The sequence below is a fragment of the Pavona decussata genome, unplaced genomic scaffold (assembly GCF_977016875.1).
Source record: "Pavona decussata unplaced genomic scaffold, jaPavDecu1.1 SCAFFOLD_28, whole genome shotgun sequence".
Classification (NCBI taxonomy): domain Eukaryota; kingdom Metazoa; phylum Cnidaria; class Anthozoa; order Scleractinia; family Agariciidae; genus Pavona; species Pavona decussata.
The window spans coordinates 2,235,001-2,258,932 of record NW_028145451.1 but is presented as its reverse complement, the minus strand read 5'-3'; the positions used below and the strand labels follow the sequence as shown (position 1 = coordinate 2,258,932).

Here is a 23,932-nt window from a genome sequence, read left to right as displayed (position 1 = left end):
TTGATATATTTACGAAAAGGAGTAATGGACTAACTGGATCAGTCATTAAAAAACAGTTCAGACCGTTTTAACAAAACCCCGTTCTAAGTCACAGTTTCAATTTTGCTAACGGTCATATCTAAACACTGTCAACCGCTGACGGTAACAACAAGGCTTGCATTCCAGACCAGAAAATTATTTACCTACTTAAAATAAACCACTTATACACATATTTGGAGGCCCACTGATTGCCTTAAATGAAATTAAATAAAAATAAATGAATGCTTTGTTTAAAGTGGAAATGCACTTAGCTACCCAAAGCTAGTTTACAGGCATTCCGCTCAGAAATAACGAATAACAAATAATAATCAAATCGACCATAACATGTTAAAAATCCCAACTGGCAGGAGGCAAACCAGCTGGCTAATTACAAGTGTGGCCGAGGCGGGTCTTGAACCCGGGACCTCCGGATTTCAAGTCCGGCGCCCTTACTACTGGGCCACGCCGCCTCCTTGAAGCCGAGTTAGACTCTGTTAGACTCTGTTTAATTAACTGGCCCACTATCCTTAACTGAATGTGAAAATTTTGTTCATGCAGTACTGATGCGAAACAATATATATGAAGACAGCTTAAGACAGTATTTCATAACATAACATAACATAACATAACATAACATAACATAACATAACATAACATAACATAACATAACATAACATAACATAACATAACATAACATAACATAACATAACATAACATAACATAACATAACATAACATAACATAACATAACATAACATGACATGACATGACATGACATAACATAACATAACATAACATAACATAACATAACATAACATAACATAACATAACATAACATAACATTTTATTCAGGAGGCTATAACAAAAATAAAAAACATCCTGAATAGGGAAATCGTGAGGTTATCCCTGTACAAAAACAATTTCCCTAACTAAAAACATGCAAAAATATTTTAAAATTTCTAAAAACAAGATAAAATTCGATGGCTACTGATTCAACAAATATTCAAGTGAATTTTAAGTCTACTCCTAAAAACAGATAATGATTCGGCATGTACAACATATCCTGGCAAGTCGTTCCATTTACTTACAATGCGAATAAAGAAAGAATATTTGTAGCAATTACAAACCGCTCTTCTCAAGTAAAGTTTATGGTCGTGGTTAGCTCTTGTACGAGTACTCTTGGCAAACTCAAAGAAATCTGGGAAAGAGAGGTGATCAATGCCAAAAACCATCTTATAACATTGAACCAGAGAGAGAAATTCTCTTCGCTTCTCTAATGTTTCCCATTTTAGTAAGCTACATCGATGTTCATAACTCAATTCGCCACGTTTCTGCCTTAAAGCAAGTCGCGAAGCTCTTCTTTGAACCTTTTCCAGCGCCACAATATCCTTAATCAAGTACGGGCTCCAAACAGGAGCCGCATACTCAAGTATAGGCCGGACCAGTGACTTGTAGAGCTGCGAAAACACATCCCGGTTATTTGTTCCAATGGACCGCTTTATGATACCCAATACTATAATATTTCGGTATATCCCATTCGTGGAAATGCCAGACAGTCGAGTTTGCATGTGACGCCGTCATGGCGGCCATACTGGTGTACATGAAACAATAAGATTTTTCTCCCCTGGGAGTTAACTTCCATTTTTATGAAAACTATTTGAAAAAATTGTTCTTTTGTTTTTTACACCAACATGGTGGCAATGCAAACTACATATAAGATCATTTTTGATAAAGTCTTTTTATTGCTGACACCAAGTTTACAATAGGAAAACACCTAACTAAAAAGAAAAAAAAGGCTAATGGCTTAATATTAATATAAAATAAAATTAATATGTAAGGTGAGAGAGTACATTACCCTCCTAAACTACAAAAGTTTAAAAGACACCTGCTAAAAAAACGTGCCCTCAAAGCGTTACGTTCAGAATTCACTTTAGAAGGAGAAAATCGTGTTCACGTTTTATTTTCTGTTCCTCTCTTTTAGTTCGGGTACTTTGTTTGGAATGTTAAACCTTGACGAAAATACAGGAAATACTGAGTTGACAGGAAGATATTTTTGGAGGATCGAGAACAGCGATGGTATAGGCTCCCTGGATAAGTGCTACACATGGGCTTCTCTTCAAGAATTCGTGAACATTCTTGATTGGTACAACCGGCAAGTGCGATGGGATTGGCGTATGGCATGTCCTTGCTCGGGATGGCAGGCGTGGTTTGATGGGGGAAGATTCCGCTGGGACTGGAGAAAGTATTCTTGGCCCGATTGGTGCTTTGAGTCCACACGCTCTAAGTATGTTTATTATGATAGTCCTAATAAAGGACTGATATATTTTAGGATGACTCAGATGTGTTGTTACTCCACGGATTGGCAAGACTGGGCTTCACTAAAGATTGGAGCGCCTGACGGAGGTCGGGTTAAAGTAGACGTCTATTATTATCGGTTGAATCGTGCTGAAACGGTTTACACAGACCTGGAAGCCTATAAGCATTGCTGCGTTGACATGCCTTTGTGCGATTTGTATTACAATTATCGTCCATCTGATGACTGCAGCCTTTACAGACCTCCTCGTAGGCGTAAGTTCTGTTTATGTTATTTATTTGTTTACGGACGGACCGACTGAGATGGACAGACTAACTGTTTGGATGGTTAGCTCGATGGATAGTTGAAAGTGACAGTTGATGGAAAGAAAGGTCGATCGACAGACTGTCTGAATGGCTAGCTCAATGAATGGCTGACCGAATGAATGGCTTAGAGCGGATGATAGAAAGAAGGATTGACTGTCTGACTGGCTAGCCAAATGAATGGCTGACAAAGTGACTGGTTAATTGACTGCCTGAATGACTGACATACTGACAACCTGTTTTTAATTTTTCCTTTTTCTGTTTTAACTAGCTCCAGAATAGCGGTAATAAGTTGACACAAAAAAGATTCACAGAACAAGTCATTTTCTCTTTATTCGTTTTTTATTTTTGCCGTTGTTAATTTAGGTTGGTTTTGGGGTGATCCTCATTTCAAAACTTTGGATGGTGGGAACTACACGTTCAATGGCCTCGGCGAGTATGTGATGATCGATGCACAAAACGGAACATTCCAGCTGCAGGCCAGGACAAGCCTTGCGCAGGGAAATTCAACAACTGCTACTATTTTTGCAGCCGGAGCCGCTAAAGAAGAAAACACGAGCACTGTTGAAGTTAGAGTAAAGAAAGGAGGTAAGGCAGGTTTTGGGTGTGGCTACACAAGAATTGGTCCATGAGATCGCTATCTGACTAAATAAAGATGAATTTTTATCTAATCATCATGACGATAATAGGTTGGTAATTGTCTTTCAAACGCAGCTACATGTTATTTTTAGCCTAACAAAAGGCAGCGATTGATATAAAATTGTAAAATCTCTAAAAAGAAAATATCGACCAATTACTTAAAACTTCACAAATCACTTAATTTCTTCTGGCAGAACACACTTGTAAACCTCGTCTCCTTCTTCACCTTGCTGGACTGAATGATGGCCTAGTTAGATATGCTGTTCGTCTAATCGTTTGTTTATATTGTTTGGTCTAGGTGGCATCAGCATTTTGATTGACCAAGCATATTACAACAATTACAACAACCTAACAAACCAAAGTGTGAGCGTTGGAAGAAACGTCTCAATTTCGAAACCGGAGAAAAACTGTCTGGACGTTTCTTTTCCGTCAACAACGTCAGTCAAATTTTGCGAGAAAAAAGAAATGCTGTCCTTTGTAGTAACTCCCGGCGATGATTATAAAAATACCACGAAAGGGTTGCTGGGAACGTGGAATGATAACCCGGATGACGACTTCACATTGCCTGATGGTACAGTGCTGTCATCATCCTCAACGCTCAGAGAAATCCACTTTGGGTTTGGTGTTAAGTGTGAGTACAGTATTAGTGTTTAAACATCTCTTCGGTCTGCCAGTAGGCTGGTTAACTTAATTTACAACAAAAAATTCTTTATTCTCACTGCTATTAATTTTTTTCAGGGCAAATTAATCGATCCCAGTCTTTGTTCACTTATGCTCAAAATGAAAGTGTGGCTACCTTTTCTAAGCCTGATTTTGAGCCCATGTTTGCTGATAACATCACGTGGCATAACGACAGTCTAAGGCTAGCTGCCGAAGCCCAGTGTGGAGAGGATTATGAGTGCTTGTTTGACGTGGCATCCACAAATGACCTGTCCGTTGGATCGGTAACAAAAGATATCAATGTTCAAATGGTGAATGAGTCAAACTCTCTTGGTAAGTTAGGGCGAACGCTTGAATTATAACAGAAATGTAGTTATATATCCTCGTAAAATTTTGTATTAGATGTAGTGGTACAGGCCATAACAACGATTTAATCAACAAGTACAATTTTCAATACTTGCAGATAGCAAAGCTAGGCAATCGTAGCGGGTAGCGACATCGAATTGATTAAGAATTAAAACCTACATTGTTGTAGAAGAAAATAGAAAAAAGAAAATGGTAATTCGAACGTGAAAAAGAGAGAAGATGCCAAGATGGTCAAGAGCGTAACAATTATCAGTTTGTTTATATATACTGATGAATTGTGCTTGAACATCATTTGAATTTTCTTCACATCTTGTTTGTTCGGGGATTGTCTTCATCTGTTGGACTGTCCAAATCGCCAGCAACAACGTCTCCTTCATCGTTTAATTTGTCGCCATCCGCAACTCATCCGAAAAGCCTAATAAACCTGACTTGGTCTTGCTGCAGGACCGAGACTGTCGTTGGTGAATATTCTGGGCAAGACATTTGAATGAAGCCCTACCAGTCTCATTATCTGTTGCTGTGCATTTCCAGTTATAACTTGTTATGAAGATGTGTATCCATTGAAAAGCATTCCCTTTTATTCGTGATTATGAACATAAATCATACGTTTTTTATAGCTGTCTAAGAGGTAAGGACGTGGGGTGGGCCATCATATACAACTATTTCGTGAGGATAGATTAAGAAATTTGATTAATCAATGATGCAAATCAGTCAGGCTACCACCTATAACCCCCCCCCCCCCCCCGCGCATGATGTCACCACTGATGCTGTTAAATAGACTTTGGTGGTTAAGTAGGTAATTATTTCGCTCACTTTGTTCTTATCTTACTGCATAGACAATTTTCCACCAAAGATAGTGAATGTCCCAAGCTTAATAAACGCCACTCTTAATGAAACTGTTCAGCTGAATATCACAGCAGAAGACAACGACACCATTACGTTCAGGGTGATTAACAAACCTGCAGGCGCCACAACGAACCAAAGTGGAAATGTGCTTCACTTCACTTGGCCTGTCACATCAACGCGAAAGGTAGGCCAGTAAATATGTTATTGAACAAGCGTGAGGTCCGTATTGGGAAAGTTCGATTGCTTCTTTTCAGCTTAGACCAGTTCAGCTATATAATAACAACCAATATGAAATGGCAATTACCAAAGCACTTACAGACATTTCAGGCATCCTTGTCTCTTGAAATCAAAATTACCAATATAAAACGCTTGTATTGTTGTTTATAGTTCAATCTATCATTCGTTGCTACTGATGACAAAGGCGCAAGCGCAACCTGGAGTCCCACGATTAACATGTGTGTGTGCCATCATGGTGGTCAGTGCGTTCCACCAGAAGAAGGCGATAAAGTCAACACCGACAGCAAGTTCGTTTACATGGGCTGTGCATGTCAAGGAGGTTACACTGGAAGGTTCTGTGATAGTGACATTGATGCCTGCGAAATGAATGGTCAGCCGTGTTACGCAGGAGTTGTCTGCACTGACCTTCCGCCGCCAGCCAATTCCAGTGGGTACAAATGTGGACCCTGTCCAACCGGTTATACTGGAAATGGTGCACAGTGTGCAGGTGAGTGTAACCGTGACCAAGTGGCATGAAAATCTTACGTTTACATTTCGAGCCGGACCATACAAGTTTATTAGTGTTAAGCGCTGTTATGTGTTATCCTCGCTAAATAAAGACTCCGCTACTACTACTCCTACTACTACTACTACCGCTGCTGCTGCTGCTGCTGCTGCTGCTACTACTACTACTACTACTACTACTACTCCTACTACTACTACTACTGCTGCTGCTGCTGCTGCTGCTGCTACTACTACATCTACTGCTACTACTACTCCATAGTTCCTCGGCCTGTACTCCAAATTTTGTCTCTCATAACTGTTAATGCTCAACAATTATTATTATTATTATTTGTATTTTTATTCAAGTCATCAACTTTCACAGAAAACTTACCAGACGGCTGCACAATCCCTCAACCGCCACGCCATCCTCTTTAGAAAGCAGTTTAGAAAAAAAAAAAAAAGGGCTGGAGAAGAAACGCGATAAGGAAGACGCATGCCATTTTTGTCGAGTTGCTCTTGATTGTTGTTATGACGAAGACTTTAGTCACTTCACGAAATAGTCACGTGGATAAGGGATTAACTGCCCTGCCTCGCAAGTACTTGATGTCAGTTTCAACATTTTCAAGTTTATAAAGGTTTTGATTCCTAATAAACGCGTAACTTTTGAAACGAAGGCGCAAAGGAGACTTGTTTACTCTTACGAGAGACCTGCGCTTAAGGTTTTTGTTTAGTAATGTCGGCCCCCATGCAGTTTTCTTTGAGCGTGCGTTTGTCATCTTTTACCAATGAAAACGCAACAAACGCTGTTCAACAGGAGAAACAGATACTCTCTTTACTTTTGAACAACTGGACCTGAAACCTTCGATGTTGTAGATAAGGACAGTCTTTTGACTTATAACAACGTTTACATTTGGCCGTAGTCCTCGTTGACTATCAGCCGTTTCAATAAAACCTAACCCTTACAATTCAATTAAATGAATAATTACCTTTATTTCCTTAGACTCAGATGAATGTCAGAGTAATCAATCAAACGTCTGTGCTCAAGTCTGTGTCAATACACCAGGGTCTTTCGTTTGTGATTGTCGCGACGGATACAAACTTAATGCTGATGGCAAGACCTGTGATGGTAAGTTCTTTGCTATGAAGATCAAGGCTTTTATTGCTTCAGGACGACGCCTACTTTTGTTACTGCGCATACGTTCTGCGCATCTCGAGAAAGTCGGGTTTCCTATAGGTGGTGCCTACTAATACTGTGATATTTTTGCGCGGTTTAAAACTATGCAGAAAAAGCAGAACTTGGCAAGTGATCTTGGTATCCAAAAATAAAATTTGGGGTAGCCATGCATTTTGCAGAGATAATAAAGCTTCAATTTGGAAAAAAATGCCATGCATTGCTTTGTATCTTACTGCTTTTTTAGAATAATTGTTGCTTAATTATCTCTAAAAAAATGCGTGGTTACCCCCAATTTGGATTTCAATAGCCCTTGCTCTGTTTTCCCCGAGCAGTCACAAGCCACACAAAAATACTTCATTATCAAAAGGCACCGTCCTTAATTTCTCCTAAGTTGAAGACGAATAAGACCAATGTATGTGGGTGGGTACAGAGGGGGTGTCCCCCACCCTTCACCCAAAATGTCTCAAATAGGCGACTTAACATTCCCCTCCTCATTTAAATTATATTTTGTTTCCCAAAAAAATATGTTGAGTTCCAAATTTTATTTGCTATCAATTGAATTTTTGTTCTCTGCGTATTATAGGCACGTTGATGTTGTTTAAGAATGGTATTCTTTCGAGGGAATGTCTTCTAACGCATATACCTATCTTGTAGACATTAATGAATGTGAGCAACGAAATGACTGTATGCAGCGGTGTATCAACTCTCAAGGAAGCTACAACTGTTCATGTAACCAGTATTTCAAAACAGATCCCACCGACTGGAGAAAGTGTGTAGGTAAGTGTCATTAGAAATGCACCTTCGAAGAATAAGCATACGCCGAAAGTCATATATATTCGAAGAAAATTTCTTCTTTAAAAGGAATATATGTTATCCGCCGTCCGGAAGGCCCGAGGCGGCCTCGGGCCGCACTCAAGACAGAGGGCATAGTTTTTCCCAATATGGAACAACTTAGGCTGGTAAATTAATAACAATTTTATCTTTTTCCACAAGAAAAGAAGGCCCAGGTCTTGCAACAAATCCTTCAGAAGTTCGTGGGCAAGATCGACAAATTCCACCCGCTGCCGGGACCAATCAGATTGCATGATTAACAGAATTCCACCGGCTCACGAACTGAGAAAATATAAATTTGACATTATTTAATGCCATTCATTTCGAAACTACACGACCAGTTCAATCAAGCTAACTACTGTTATTTGATAGTTGTTAGTTTTTGTATGCGTGTTTGGTTCAGTTCAGTTTCCACGCTATCAATCACGCCTATAGACTTCTAATTTTTCATCAAATAACCTCAACTTTATTCCATTTGTGCTACTTCGCGATTATTTCAACTCGCTCAACTTTTACAAAAATGGCGAACTATCCAGGAACCAAATTGGTAGGAGTGGCGTACAAGTTAAGAAAGCAAATGAAAAATTCACCGTCGTGCGTTCACGTTCTCCACAAAACCTTAAATGTGGTCATTTCACGTTGTTGTTTTGCAGAGTACGGCAAAGAAATGTACCAAAATGTAAAACGCACGTGCAGAGCGATTGTTTTTGCTCATTAAACCTATTGTTTTGCGGCGTTGTCGTTGCCATTGCCGTCGTCGTTGCTTAAGCTCCCTATTAAACTTTTTTGATCCACCGCGCGATGCTATGGCGACGACAATTCAAGGGACTCTGCTTACTTTCCAGAGCCACACTGATATTTAGTAGATTACGGCCAGTAAACAATCATAAAGCTTGTTGTATCGTGGCATGGTGGTAGAGTATTGTGTAACATCTTTGATTTCTTCTTTTTCTTTTTTCCAAGGTACAAATCCCTGCGCTTCTGATCACGGCTGTTCGCAAGTTTGCTTTAAAGGAAGCGACAACCAACCAACGTGCTCCTGCTGGGCTAACTACGAGTTGGAGAGCGATGGAAAGACATGTAGAGGTACTGGATAATCTGTAAACTTTTCTTTTACTGAAAAACTCAATCAATCATAGTTGTAATTATTTTAGAATTATCGACGAAACTTAACCAACCGTAGATTGGCCGACATTTTTATCGAAAGGCAAAACTCTCAGTTATCTGCAATTGTGTGGTGAATTGATACTGACAGTCTGCGATAGAGTTTTCTGGGCAAATTCCTTTTTTGGGGGGGAGGGGAGGTTCCCATAGCCCTTGCAAAGATCTGCTTTTCCCGCAGTCATAAACTGTGCAAAACTATACCTCTAAATTTGGAGTCTATACCAATCAGCGATGTAAACGCAACAGGCACTTTAGGCAAATAGAATGGTTTGCTTTGAGTGACAAAAGTTACTGCTAAGGATATGTAAATATATTTTATCTTGAACGCTTTCTGTTGCCCGAACTTAACAGCTTTTGTCGACTTTAACTTTCGGAAAACTCTTCGCTTCTCAGAACAGATAATTTTCGCGGACAGATATACGTGTATATTTTCGCTCCAAATAAAGATTGTTGTTTATATAGCCATTTTCAAGACAAAATTTATTTTCCTAGACATCAATGAATGCGATCCAGCAAAATCGCTCCATCGCTGCAATCAGATTTGTGAAAATACCCAAGGAAGTTACAAGTGCGCATGTCAAACGGGATTCCAATTGAGCAGAGATGGTTACGATTGTGAAGGTAATTGCCATTTCCCTGAACTGCATCAATTTTCATTTATACTGTCTTGTTTCGCATTCTATTTCAAGATTCACTCTAGCAGTGCTGTCAAACAAGAAAAATATAACTAATAATCAAAATTAAATCGCTTCTGAACATAACGCAGAGCAGCTTCAAGAGCATGAAGACTATAATGGGTAGTGCATTCAAAACGTTTCCTTCAGTTTCCCAAAATGGGACGATGACGTCATATGACCTGGAAATTACGTCGTTCATCCGTCACTATCGCCATCTTGGCTCCACCATCTTGAATTTCTTGATTTCTCCAACAACTCGGAAAACCATTGACCCAAAAATATAAAGAAGCAATGAAAACTACTGAAATAGCATATAAGTGAGTAGTAACGAAGATATACTTAACGTTTTCACAAAAAAAGTAATGAGATTAAAATTTCGAAAAACATGCATGGCCGTAAAAACATCATATCACGTGAGTAATTAAATATCAAACTAAGTTGTCAGATGAATGTTAGCAAAAATCCAAAAGAGTTTTGCGGTATTTGCTTTGCTTTAAAAACAGTAATGAATGCTCAAAGTCAACGTGGGCTCTGAGCTGATTGTCTGTGTGTATTTTTTTTGTCAGATATCAACGAATGTATGGATGAAGACTTATACAACTGTACGGACGAGTTTCACAAGTGTGTCAACACTCGTGGATCGTACAAATGTGAATGCGACAGGAACCTTTACTTTATTGACGGTAAATGCAGAGGTAATATCTAAACTAGTTAACTGATATTTGTTGTTGTTGTTGTTGTTCTAACGTGTAATTGCGAATAGCAAAATAATCGAGCTTTTTAAAGCTAGATTATCAATTAGCTAATATAGTTATTAATTAGATTATTAATTAAATCTGACCAAAGCTCGAAAATCGAGGGTTGCAACAATCAAGATTCCACTGTCTTATGTAATTCACTATAATTAATTTTATTCTACTGTTTTTATTAATTTTCGTTTTGAGTTCTGTAAATTGTTTAAGCATTTGTTACCCAACTCAACTGGACTTTGCCACTTGAGGGTAGCCTAGTACGTGATCTTCTCTCTGTTTACGAAATAAGCTGTTGTTGGTTTTGTTGTAAGTTGTATCTCCTGGGATTTGATGTAAAGCTCTACTTTCCTTAGCCCTTGCCATAAACGAGACTGCTCCAACCCCAACACTTCCCACACCACGATCGCCGACGACGAAAGAACGGGAGCAGGCTGTACAGATCTCAATTTCAACTAAAGACAACGTGAGTAAAATAGTAATTAGTCTAACACCATAATGATGCAAATATTTGCTCCATACGAATTCATACGAATACTAAAACAAGCGTAAAACTACTATCCTGGCGTTACTTACTAATAACTTATTATTATTATTATTATTATTATTATTATTACTATTATTATTAAATAAATTAAAATTTTGATGAAAATATTATCTTTTTTAATTAAAATGAATTGTAAATAGGTTTTTAATAGCTCTTTTTTATATACTTTTATTTTTTAAATAGCAGTTTGTGTGGAATGTTTTAATAAAGAATGATATTTTATTAATATTATTATTATTATTATTATTATTATTATTGTTATTTTCCCTCACACAGTTTGAATGGGATTTCAAAACTGACGAGTCTTTTAAAGCAAAAATGGCGTCTGTTACCTCAAAGTTCTGCAATGAGAACAGGACAGAATGTGCATTGAAAGAGTCAAGGCGAAAAAGGTAACCTGTTGTATGCAGACTTTATTTAGTGGGTTAAGTTCTTCTAGAGGGCAGCTACATATTCTCAGCGCGCTTTACAAATATAAAGCTAAAAAAAATTTCTCCAGTCCTCAGTATAGAAGATTTTCTGCATAGAGATTATGTGCTAAAGTATAATTTAACCGACAGAAAAGATACACTACAAAAACCAACTAATTTGTTTAACGATTCGTAGTAAAGTCATAGTTACAAAGGAGCGACTTCTAAACAATAAATTCTACTATCAAACTAGCTTTAGCCCACCACTGACTTAAATTTCAGCCGCCACTGACACAAACCCTCAGTAAATTGTCGATGTGTTCAATGAAATATCCTCTCCGGCACTTGACTTTAAATGAATTTCCACCACAGCTCTCGATAGTTCTCTTAGTATAGCTTCTCCAAACATCGGTCCCTGCCGACAACAGCAACCACACTGCTAGGTAGCTGAGTCCTTATATATAATTATTAAGTATTCTGGAACATTCTGGGAGCTTGCAACACAACTATTTGTGTAGCAGTACATCATCATTGCATCATCTGGGAGAGTGTGCTAGACAGTTTCATAGCATGACAGTAGAAAGTTATGGTACATGCATTGCGTGACTAAGCTAAGCATTCTAGGAATTTCCAGGAACTTACTATTTATAATTGTTCTCCATAACAATGCTGATGGCTGACAGAGTTTTGTTGTAGGGACTCGGACACTATAACCTGGATGAAGCCGAAAACATTCTTCGTTTCGTGTTACTTGCTTAAGGGCTTGATTGTTTGTCGATTCATTCATTCATTCATTCATTCATTCATTCATTCATTCATTCATTCATTCATTCATTCATTCATTCATTCATTCATTCATTCATTCATTCATTCATTCATTCATTCATTCATTCATTATTTCATTCATTCATTCATTCATTATTTCATTCATTCTGTATTGTTATCAGACGCGCCCTCTTTACCGATCTGTACACCGCTGACGAAGTTCACCTCCTGCCTGGTTACCCTAGCAACGACTCGGCCTCTCTCCTGGTGGCTTTTTACGTGCAGCAGCCCCTGGGACTTTTTATTGGTAATGACTCTGTACTTCCTGGCAACACACTGCTTAAAATTATCGTGCTCTACAAACCAGAGCTTGAGGACGCTATTGGGGCAAACATTTCGGATGTGAAAGCTTTATTCATTCCCACAACGGCGTCACCAACTCAGAAACCAGTAGAGTCTAGCAGCAATGAAAACTGGAAATGGATTGCGATTGGTGTTAGTGTTGGAGTGGCCGTCCTCTTTTTGTTTATTGTTATCGCGGTTTACTGCTGGTAAGTTATTGGCATTTCGCTGCTAGGCTTGTGTCTTTCTTTCCTTCAAACCAAACCAAAAACAATTACAACTGGTCAACAAACACAAAAGGGGCCATGTGTAATCATCAACTAACAACAACTGAAAAAGAGAATTGTACCAATAACGTCGCTGTCACCAATACAAATACCGCTTGAGCCTTCAATTTGTCAAATTACAAAGATGACACGTTGAAGATTATACTTAACTTTTCCGTAAAAGGAGATTTTATTTAAAAATCTTATGACTGGACAAAACTTTCGTCCTGAGAAATAACATGTGATAACAATGTTCCTAACCCTAAAACCAATACAGGTAATGTGCATAGCCAACCAACGAAAACAGAGGTTTTAGAGGGGTTATTGCTTACTCTTCGCTTGAAGGGGAAGCCGGTTTTTGAAGAGGAAGCCGGTGGCGAGTTGGTTAGGGCACTGCAGTTAAAACCCATAGTATCCTGGGCTTATGCTAAAACTGTCCGGCTCGCCTTCTCCTTTCAACAGCCAATTGCCCTTTCCCTTGCCGGCTAGGCGTTTTAATCTTGCTATGTTTAGACTGCAAAAAAGTAGGGTTTTTTTCTTGTAATTGACGGGAAGAGACTAGAATCGCTGCTGACTCGTACACCGCGCTCATTCGTAGGACGCAACAACACACACAAAAAAATATAGACTGTTGTGAAGGCTACGTTAAGTTCTATTCGAAATATTTAAGTTATTTACCGTCCGGAGGTCCGTATAGGAAAAACATGTGCCACTGTTAAGCAAAAAGTCTGAGGGCACAGCTTTTTCCCATATGGACCGACCTAAGTTGGTAAATAACCTGTTTATTTTTTTCCAAATTCTGTTCTATAAATGAAATAAATTTAGACTTGATGCGAGGGAATTTTTAATGAGGCTGATTGTGCATTAGATTAGAACCAGGCGAATCAGTTTAACGTTCTTTTATTTAATTTCATTTTATTTTTAGCATGAAGAAAAAGAAACGAAAAACTGCAGTCAAACCGTTTGTGAAAGATTCCCATGAAGAACCTGTTGAAATGGCTGTCGTGAATTGGGGGCCGGTCTTTAAGCATTGACTGGCATTGACCTGACTAGTAATATACGGTTTTTAAACACTGTTTTCGCTTTGATTTTAGTAGTTGTATCGGCTCGTTTAGACCCAATTTGACAGGTACTCATCAAACTGAGTTACCATAGCAACGTACCTTTGATGTTACCGCCCAAGATTTGACTGGTACCCATCAAATTGAATTACCATGGCAACCAAAAATTTAGCATAAAAATGATGGACAGGAAACAAGATCTAATGGGCGGAGTCAAATTTCGTTGCATAGTAATGAGGGTCACCCTAACCTCTCTTTCATGTCATTGGATACATCGGATATTTATGAAGGACGATGAGATGACGTCACGACCGGGAAGAGAGTCACGTAAGAGGGTCATGCAATACCGGAAGTTGGTGAAATTGTGCCCAGTAAATTTCTGTGGGTCGTCAAATTCTTGAGCGTTGTCTGAATTTTCCCCACATCGAGTTGAGCACCATTTTAGCGAGAGTGCGCAGACCAGGGTTTTCCTGGATCTGGGTTGGGTCGAGTTTGATCCCCACTAGGGTCTCGTAGTCTGGACATTACCCACGTGACCAAAATGGACCAATCAGAAGGCCGGATTTTTAGATCCCATGAGTTACTCATGGTTATGAGCACACTTAAAGATACCTTTTGGGTATGCGCATGCATTAGTTATTCATGACGCAAGAGTAACTCATGAGCTTGCTCATGCCAAAATAAATGTCATGACATATTACTTTTTCTTTCTTCAGGACACATTTGTTTCGGTTACTTTTATTACTCTTGTTACCCTTGCTACACAAATGTGTCCTGAAGAAAGAAAAAGTAATACGTATGTCATGACATTGAACTTTTCTTGGCAGTTTTAATTCTGGTATCTTTGGCTCGGGAGGGGACTGGGCAAAATTTCTACCAACTTCCGGTATTGCGTGATCCTCTTACGTGACTCTCTTTCCGGTAGTGACATCATCTCATCGTCCTTCATAAATATCCAATGACATGAAAGCGAGGTTAGGGTAACCATCATCACTATGCAACGATATTTGACTCAGCTTATCGCTCTTGTTTCCTGCCCATCATTTTTATGCTTATCTTTCGGTTACCATTTTGATGAGTACCTGTCAAATATTCGGCAGTAACAAAAAAGGCATGCTGCCATGGTAAATCACTTTGATGAATACCTGTCAAATTGGGTCTAAACGAGCCGATACAATTACTGAAATTCCAGAGAAGTCTTTCTACCATCCAAGAGAAGAGCCTCGTTTTAAGTGAAAACTTACAATCCCATTGGTAGAGCAAAGACCCACGTGATAGAGCACGAAGCCAATAAAATGAAAATGCAGTTTTCCGTAAAAGGAATGGTAATTTTATATTCCAACTGGTTGGAACAGACAAAGTGGGATACCTCCGAGACTTGACGTTTTGTTTCGTAAACTTTCCTGTCAATCCATTCTCCATTTGCATTTGAACCGGTTGAAGCGGAAAATTTTGGCTAAATGGAAAATGCCCCTGGTCTTTACTGACGACGCAACTCAAGAGTTCTGTGTCATGTGAAAACAAATTGTAACGCAAGCCGAAGCACAAACACGACATTTCAATACCAAATATGCATTCAGAGCTAGAACTAACCGAAGCGCAACCGCAAGGATTGAAATATTTTGATTTTCTTTTTGTCTGTACTTATGCTTGCGTCAAGGCAGTTGTCATGGTAACACAAGGGCTTTTGCGCTTGTTTGAAACCAAGCTTTAATCTTAAATAGTGTTGTTCTTTATTCTGAACAGTGTTTACTGAAGTTACTGCAGATTTTCACTTGCGACGAAAGCATAACAGCAGTTATATGAATAACGACCCAAGCACAAGCATTAAGCAATTGCGCTAGGTCATACTATCCTTGTGCTTGCGCTTATGCTTGTCCACAGAAAATCCTTGTGAAGTTCTTTTCTGTTTTCCTTTTTTAATCTGTTGTTAGTTCAGGTAGCATGTAAGAATACATCAAACAAGTAAGTGAATTTCACAGGAAAAGTTAGAAATGATAAAAGTTGGAAAAAGAAGTCATAGAACAAGTAGTAAAGTAGTATAGCAAGGGGCTCTTTGTATTACCATTCACGGTATGCAGCCCTGAAAACACAATCAAAATAATTAAGAAGTTAAAGGGCCAAAGAAATTGACTAACAACTATGCATGCTGTAAAATCGGGCAAGACAGTCCTATAATCCAATCTCATTTGAACTTTAATATTTATATAAATATTTTAAAATGCTGCTGAAGGACAACATACAAAAAAAATACAATATACAGTTCACGGTTGTGAAGCTAATGTAAGAGTGTATTTTCGACTTTAATTTTAGGATAGAGTTGTTATTTCTTTTCGGTAGTTTTGACAGATATTTTCCAGATTATTTGATATTTTTCTGTCGTTCAAAGATTAGAGTTAACAGTTGTGCTGTGGACAGGTTTGCCTACTTCCTTTAACCTTGGTTTGGAAATCAAGGTACAACGTTCAGTAAAGGATTCTATCAACCTGATTGGTTTCCCTTTCTATCTATTTCCTTAGAACCGTTGTGTTTTTCTTCCCTGTAAGTGTATTTTGGTAAAACCATTTCTTACCTCTTGTTGGGACCATCTGGCTTCGGTTGAATTACAGTTCGAAACATGCTCACAGCACCATATAAAGTAAGACGTGATTTGAGTGATACATGTAGTATTGTTATAGAATTGATATAGAGAAGAACCAATTCCATAACAAATAAAGAAGAGCTAAAAGGATTCCTGTTACCTCTGCGCTAAGCTAAGCGAGCTACTCTACAAAATGTTCAGCACCGCTGCTAAATTGCTTAGCTTACACTTCTAAATTACCGTAATTTCAGACCCTACAATGTAATTCTAGCCCTTCCTTGGCGTTAGTCGTATCCGTATTTTATAAACTTGTGGTGACTTCCTCCACTTCGTAACTTCGTTTGGTCACTTTTACATCTCGTTTGATTTGTCAACATAACATAATGAGGATGATGTATTAAAATCAGTGAGTGACGCAGGCATTAACTCAGAAAAAAATTTTCCGAGTGCTCCTATCAGGAGTCGAACCTAAGATCTTCCGATTACTTGTTCGTATGCTCTACCACTAAGCTACAGGAGACTCGTGGGGGTTAAGGCTATTAAATTAGGTTCATGGGAAAAACATCCTGCATACTGCTAGGATTGGAATGATATTGTGTGGTATATATTAACATTCCAATCCCAGCAGTATGATATGGATACCGGGATGGGTGTACTTTATGCCCTCACTATATATGCCACTTCTGAGTCTGAAGCCCTAGCTCTTCCCCTGTTTTATAGGTCATAAATACCATTGTGTTTTCTGAATTATAGACATGCGCAACGCATACATACTACCCTGTTTAGCTAGCCTCATCCCTTGCGTATTAATATTATCCTCCTTCTTTTCTTCCTTCTCCCCGCACCCCTCTTTTTTATTTTATGTCATTTTATTTTTATGCTCTCGCCCCATTTTATGGGGATCCAAAATACAGAAATAGGTTTTGCAGTGCAGAAAACTTCACGGAAAGGCTTTCTCGAAATGCAGCAGTCTGTCTGAAAAATGCTGACTTGGTCCTGTCACGTTCCTGACAAGAACAATACTTTAGAAACACTCAGGGACTGTTTGTTCTGTTATATTTGTGGCTTTGTTTCTTTGATTGCGTGATTACCGAATATCCGTTTTTTGCTAGCCGAACAAAGCTTTTTTCATTATTGTCAAAGACAAGTATCAAGGTCCTTTTTCTGTAAGCACGTTTCTCAGTTGCGAGGAGTTTTCAAACTGTAAGGAGTTCACTGAGCTATTTTTTAACGGAGTCTGTAAGGGAACGTGGAGTGAGTTGTTCTCAGCCCCGGAGTCAAGATCAGTCGTAAGTTACGCTTGTAAAATTCCATGTACTCTTCCCTTTCGTTTTTTTACGGCGTAAATTCGTAGTTTTTCTGTTTCTTTAGACTTAACAATGGCATTCTTTCTAGTTTTCACTGCAAGGGTTGTGAATAGACGGCTCAGCCTGATCCTAATAAACTCATTAATCCTGCTGCCCTTACCGTGTACTTCACTGTGGTTGACCTGGCGAACTCCAGTACGCAACACCCCGTGTCTGCGGTACTGGGAACGCGACAGGTCCACAATAGGAAGCTAGTTTATTACATTCCCCTCCCCCCCCGTCCCTCACCACCTCAGGAAACTATATAGTAACAAACGCCCACTCTCCCCTGATAAGGCTCGTTTTCATCTTCAATCCTTGCCCTTGCCCAGTATGTTCTATAACATTCTGAATGTGTACAAATTACTTTATGGTCTCAAAGTAGTAAATACAGACAAAACTCAAGCAAAAAGGTCATGCCTTTTCAATTCTGGTGTGTAATTCTAGAAAAAAAAACCAAAATGGAGAGATAAGTGCATTCCGTTGGGTCTCAAACTCGTAAAAATAGCCAAAAATCGAGCAATAAGTTCATTGTTTTACGGTCTCAAATTCGCGAAAATAGGTAAAAATTGGGAAATAAGTTAATTTTTCTTATTCCTCAAATTGGTCAAAATAGCTAAAAATCGGGCAAAAAGTTCATACCTTTTTGCTATCTAATTCATGAAAATTATAAAGCCAGATATAATTGGGCAATTAGTTCACTGCTGTTTGGTTTCAAATTCGTGAAAATAGCTAAAAATCGATAAATAAGTTCATTCCCTTATGGTCTTGTTTGGTGAAAATAGTCCTTATGCCGATATATAAGTTCGTTCCTCTCTGGTCTCAAATTGGGGTAAATAGCCAAAAAAGATCTAATAGGTTCATTTTATTTAGTGCTCTCAAAATCGTGTGAAAATGGACAAAAATCGGGCAATAAGTTAGTTTCCTGTTCTTAAAGTTTTGAAAAAGTCAACAATCGAGCAATAAATTCATCCTTTATGAAACCCAAAATCGTGAAAATAATCAAAAATCATGCAATAGGCTCATTCCTTTCTGCTCTCAATTTCGTGAAAATAGCCAGAAATCGGGCCTTAATTTCACTCCTGCCTGGACTAAAATTCGAGAAAAACAGTAAAAATTGAGCAATAAGTTCATTTTTTTTTCGGAACCCAAATTCCTGAAACTGTCCAAAAATCTAGAAATAAATTCATTCCTTTCTGGTCTCAAAATTAGCGAAGTAGAAGTCGATTTTTTTCTGGTTTAAGATTCGTAAAAACAGTCAAAAATCGAGAGAAGAAGTTAATTCCTTTTGCTCTCAAATTTGTGAAAATAGACAAAAAACGGGCAATACGTTCATCCCTCTCTGGCCTCAAATTCGTGGAAACAGCCAAAATCGAGCAATAAGTTCACTGGTTTATGGTCTCAAATTAGTAAATACAGCCAAAAATCAAGCAATAAGTTCATGCTTTTCTGGACTAACATCCGTGAAAATGACCAAAGGTCGTGAAAATGGCCAAAACAGAAGCCATAAATTCGCTCCTTGTTGGCCTCAAATTCGTGAAAATAGCCTAAAAGAGAGCAATAAGTTCACTCCGGTGTGATGTCAAATCCGTATAAATGGCCAAACTTTTAGCAATAAGCTCATTCCTTTCCGGTCTTCAATTCGTGAAAATAGCTAAATATCGAGCAATAACCTCTTTCCTTTATGCTCTCAAATTCGCGGAAAAGCTAAAAATTGAGGAATAAGCAATAATTTTTTGTTGTTTTTTGGAATTTGAGACCAAAAATGCGTGCTATTATTGCTCGGTTCTGGCCTATTGCCACGAATTTGAGTCCAGAAATTGTCGCCCGCAAGTTAGTAGCAGTAAAGGTTATGCCGTTACTGGACCGGAATGATCACCATACGATCCTTTTAGCTTCGTACGGGAATCGAACGGAAAATTTTGTACTTTTGAAGGGATCAACTGGAAGGCAGTTTTGGTTTACTCAACAAAATGACTTTACAGAAAGCTTTCGAGTTCGTCAAGAAACCAACTTACGAAGACTGAAGCAAAGGTTGTTTCAGTTCGATTTTCCAGAGAATACGTGATTTTGAATACTTCAGTCTTGTCTTCCAATAGCTCAATATATCAGAAATATCTTACGCGAAGGATCTCTTTCTATTCTTATCTAGCGGTAGAGTTTACCAAACGCGAATCACTCACTCACTCACTCAATTAGTTTACGACATTATTGCTGGTCTGTCTACATTCTCTTTCTTTGTGTTTAGTCACTTATGTTAATCCATTTTGATTATGTCAAGTTATTTGCCTTAATTATTCTATTGCTTCTTTTCCTGTTGGTTAATACGTGATGACGCCACTCGCTTCTGATTGGCTTGCCATCAAGCTATTGTTATTTGCCTATATAAGTGCGACACCACCCGGATGGTTTGGGCGGAATCAGTAAACCTGACGCACAGTAAAGATAATGAACCCTCCTCTGTTGTTATTCATAGAACCCATTAACTTCCATAATACAACTATCTTTCCATGCAATCACCCTTCAACAAAGCAAAACACAAGGCAACACAATAGGACACAACACAAACGACACACAAGCACAATAAAATGACAAAACATATACCTACTCAACAAAACACAAAGACAAAACCAAGAAAACATACCTACGATTGACAAAACGCTACACAATACCAAAGAAATACAGTAATATTTCAATACAATACAACAGAAAACAAGATTAAGACAAGAAAACACAACAAAGCACGATACGATAAACTACGATACGGTACGATGGGGTGCGAATCCATACTCAATTTTAAATCCGAACACTGCTTTTCAAAATGCTTTGGATATGAATTGTTTCTTAAAAATTTCGAAACAATTTTTGTTTCCTCGCAAACAAATCTGTTTACAAAAGAAATATTTCCTTTTCACGAACTTGTTCAAGACCAGAAAGCAATGAACTTATAGCTCGATTTTTAGCTTTTTGCGCGCATGAAGGAACGAACTTATTGCTCGATTTTTGGCTATTTTCACGAATTGAAGACTGGAAAGGAACGAACGTATTGCTAACATTTTGGCCATTTACACGGATCTGACATCACACCGGATTCAATATGATCCCAGCCTTGTCAGGGTAGAGCAGGCGTTTGTTACCACAGTTTCTTGAGGTGGTGAGGGGAGGGCATTAAACTAGCTTCCTATTGTGGACCAAGTCAGCATTTTTCGAGACAGACTGCCGTATTTCGAGCAAGCCTTTCCATGCAGTTTTCTGCACTTCAAAACCGATTTCTGTATTTTGGATGCCCACAAAATGGGGCGAGAGCATAAAAATAAAATGAAATAAAATAAAAATAAAGCGGGGTGCGGGGAGAGGGAATAAAAGAGGAAGGAAAATAATTAGTACGCAAGGGATGAGCTTATCTCTATAATTCAGAAAACACAAAGGTATTTCAGAGCGGTTTTCTTAGATGACGTATCAGACAACAAAGAATGAGCTAGGGCTTCAGACTCAGAATTGGCATATATAATGAGGGCATAAAGGTACATACATCCCGGTATCCATATAACCGATAACCCATGTGTTTCTCACCGACGCCATTCTGTGGGAACGCACACAAAATGGAATAAAATAAAACGAAAAAAAAATGGAAAAGAAAAAGAGAGAAAATGGGTGGAGACAATTGAGATATTAATGAATATGGTAGTTTCTTCAAACCGAGCAATACGTTAGTCTGTGCATTATATGTTTTATAACTTTATACAGTATAATTAACTTAAAAATCAATTGATAAATCAGTTGTTACTGAAGAGCGTATCTATTTAACAATTAGATTATGAGCTCGAAATTTCTATCGCATGATAGTAGATGAGGGGAAACGCGAATCAACTATCACGTACTGGAGAGCGAATAATCTAATTCTTTCAGTTAAACAAACTAGTCCGTCAAAACTTAACAAGACAGACTCACGTCTTTTGTTGAATAATAGTTTTAATAAGTCACGCCACTGCACACTGTTAGGCTACTCACCCTACTCAGTATGCAAACTTAGTTTGCATTTGGTAATTAACTCCCTTGGGATTATTTGAATATGCTATATAATAGATTGTATTGTGTCACACTCTGTCACTCAACTTGAGGCCGCGAGCTCAAATCATGTTTAGCTGCCCACTCTTCCCTCCCTTCGAGTCAGTTGGGTTGAACCTTGCCTTACCACATTTACCTTCGTCTGGTCTGGGCTAGTCCCAGGCCAGAGCGATTCCTCATACCTTATCTACACCTTATGAATAATAATAACTAGGGAGGAAATATTACACTATTTACAACCGAATATAGATAGTGCGCAGCATAGTCAATAACAGAACAGCATTCGTGATAGAACGCTAGTAGATTGATAATTAATGACCCTATATGTCATGGAAATAATGGATGAAATATGTTAAGCCTGGTGAACAAATGAGAATGATGTATTAATCAGTGAATAACACAGGCACACTCGGAAAAAAGAATTTCCCGGTTCTTCTATCAGGAGTCGAACCTAAGACCTTCCGACTACTAGTTCGGATGCTCTACCACTGAGCTACAAGTATTACTTTATAGTGTGCTGTGAGCCTGTTCATGACTGTAATTCAACCGAAGCCAGATGGTCCCAACCAGAGATAAGAATTGGTTTTACCAAAATACACTTACAGGGAAGAAAAACACAACGGTTCTAAGGAAATAGATAGAAAGGGAAACCAATCAGGCTGAAAAAATCATTTACTGTTTTACCTTGATTTCAACCTTCGAGGAGGCCCAAGGGAAGTTAGGTTAAAGGAATTAGGCAAACCTGTTCACAGCACAACTGTTAACTCTAATCTTTGAACAACAGAAAAATGTCAAATAATCTGGAAAATATCTATCAAAACTACCGCAAAGAAATAACAACACTATTCTAAAATTGAAGTCGAAAAATACACCTTACATTAGCTTCACAACAATTTACGTGTGCTGAAAACAATGAAAATACAACTATCTGTCTCCTAACGACCAACTCTTGGAAGCAACGGCCTGCCGTTAACTGTATACAGTCGATTAAAAAAACGTTGACACCTAAAAAGCATATCATGTTTGTGCTACGGCTTGCGTTACAATTTCTTTTCACTCGACACAGAACTCTTGAGTTGCGTCGTCAGTAAAGACCAGGGGCATTTTCCATTTAGCCAAAATTTTCCGCTTCAACCGGTTCAAATGCAAATGGAGGGTGGATTTACAGGAAAGTTTACGGAGCAAAACGTCAAGTCTCGGAGGTATCCCACTTTGTCTGTTCCAACCAGTTGGAATACAAAATTACCGTTCCTTTAGCACAAAACTGCATTTTCATTTTGTTAGCTTCGTGCTCTATCACGTGGGTCTTTGCTCTACCAATGGGATTGTGAGTTTCTAACTGAAAACGATTCTCTTCTCTTGGATGACAAAACGACCTCCGTGGAATTTCAAAGCAAAAATATTGGCTCGATGGAAAGCGACACAGTGTTTAAAAACCGTATGTTTCTAGTCAGGTCAATGCCAGTCAATGCTAAAAGACCGGCCAGGCTATTTCAATCCACGTCAGCCATTCCAACAGGTTCTTCACCGAAATCTCTTGCGATCGGTTTGACTGCAGTTTTTTGTTTCTTTTTCTTCATGCTAAAAATAAAAGGAAATAAAAGAACGTTAAACTGGTTCGCTTGGTTCTAATCTAATGCACAATCAGCTTCATTATTTCATCTTTCTTTGAAAATTAAAACTTTTCTCGGATCAAGTCTAAATTTATTTCATTTATAGAACAATTTGGAAAAAAATAAACTGTTTATTTACCGACTTAGATCGGTCCATATGGGAAAAAGCTGTGCGTTCGGACTTTTCGCTTAACCGTGCAATATTTTTTTTCCTCTACAGACCTCCGGGCGGGTAAATAACTTATATATATATATATATTGTGAATAGAACTTATCAGAGATTCCACAAAGGTTTTTTTGTCTGCAGTCTGCAGCGATTCCAGTCTCATTCCGTCAATTTCAAGAGATAAACCATACTTTTTTGCAGTCTATCCATAACAAGATTAAAAATCCCAGACGGCGGGGAAGGGCAGTTGACTGTTGAAAGGGGAGGTGGAGCCGGACAGTTTTAGCATAAGCCCAGGATACGATGGA

At 38.5% G+C, this 23,932-nt stretch overlaps 2 protein-coding genes across 4 annotated transcripts in view; one reads left to right on the top strand and one right to left on the bottom strand.

The window, feature by feature from the left end:
- The window catches only part of LOC146485078 (mucin-like protein), a 35,371-nt gene extending 19,031 nt beyond the window's left edge, over positions 1 to 16,340 (top strand). For both annotated transcript variants that reach the window (XM_085104028.1, XM_085104029.1), the window contains 15 exons: positions 1,999 to 2,585; positions 3,000 to 3,221; positions 3,571 to 3,903; positions 4,011 to 4,265; positions 5,135 to 5,328; positions 5,532 to 5,868; positions 6,865 to 6,990; positions 7,693 to 7,815; positions 8,833 to 8,955; positions 9,526 to 9,654; positions 10,277 to 10,405; positions 10,816 to 10,925; positions 11,283 to 11,398; positions 12,364 to 12,732; positions 13,715 to 16,340. In XM_085104028.1, the coding sequence (XP_084960154.1) occupies positions 1,999 to 2,585; positions 3,000 to 3,221; positions 3,571 to 3,903; positions 4,011 to 4,265; positions 5,135 to 5,328; positions 5,532 to 5,868; positions 6,865 to 6,990; positions 7,693 to 7,815; positions 8,833 to 8,955; positions 9,526 to 9,654; positions 10,277 to 10,405; positions 10,816 to 10,925; positions 11,283 to 11,398; positions 12,364 to 12,732; positions 13,715 to 13,823 (3,262 nt within the window). In that variant the 3' untranslated portion in view covers positions 13,824 to 16,340. The remainder of the gene's footprint in view (positions 1 to 1,998; positions 2,586 to 2,999; positions 3,222 to 3,570; positions 3,904 to 4,010; positions 4,266 to 5,134; positions 5,329 to 5,531; positions 5,869 to 6,864; positions 6,991 to 7,692; positions 7,816 to 8,832; positions 8,956 to 9,525; positions 9,655 to 10,276; positions 10,406 to 10,815; positions 10,926 to 11,282; positions 11,399 to 12,363; positions 12,733 to 13,714) is intronic.
- A 5,211-nt stretch (positions 16,341 to 21,551) lies between these two features.
- Positions 21,552 to 23,932, bottom strand: part of LOC146485076 (mucin-like protein) — a 32,160-nt gene continuing 29,779 nt past the window's right edge. For both annotated transcript variants that reach the window (XM_085104031.1, XM_085104032.1), the window contains one exon: positions 21,552 to 23,426. In XM_085104031.1, coding sequence (XP_084960157.1) covers positions 23,339 to 23,426 — 88 coding nt within the window. In that variant the 3' untranslated portion in view covers positions 21,552 to 23,338. The remainder of the gene's footprint in view (positions 23,427 to 23,932) is intronic.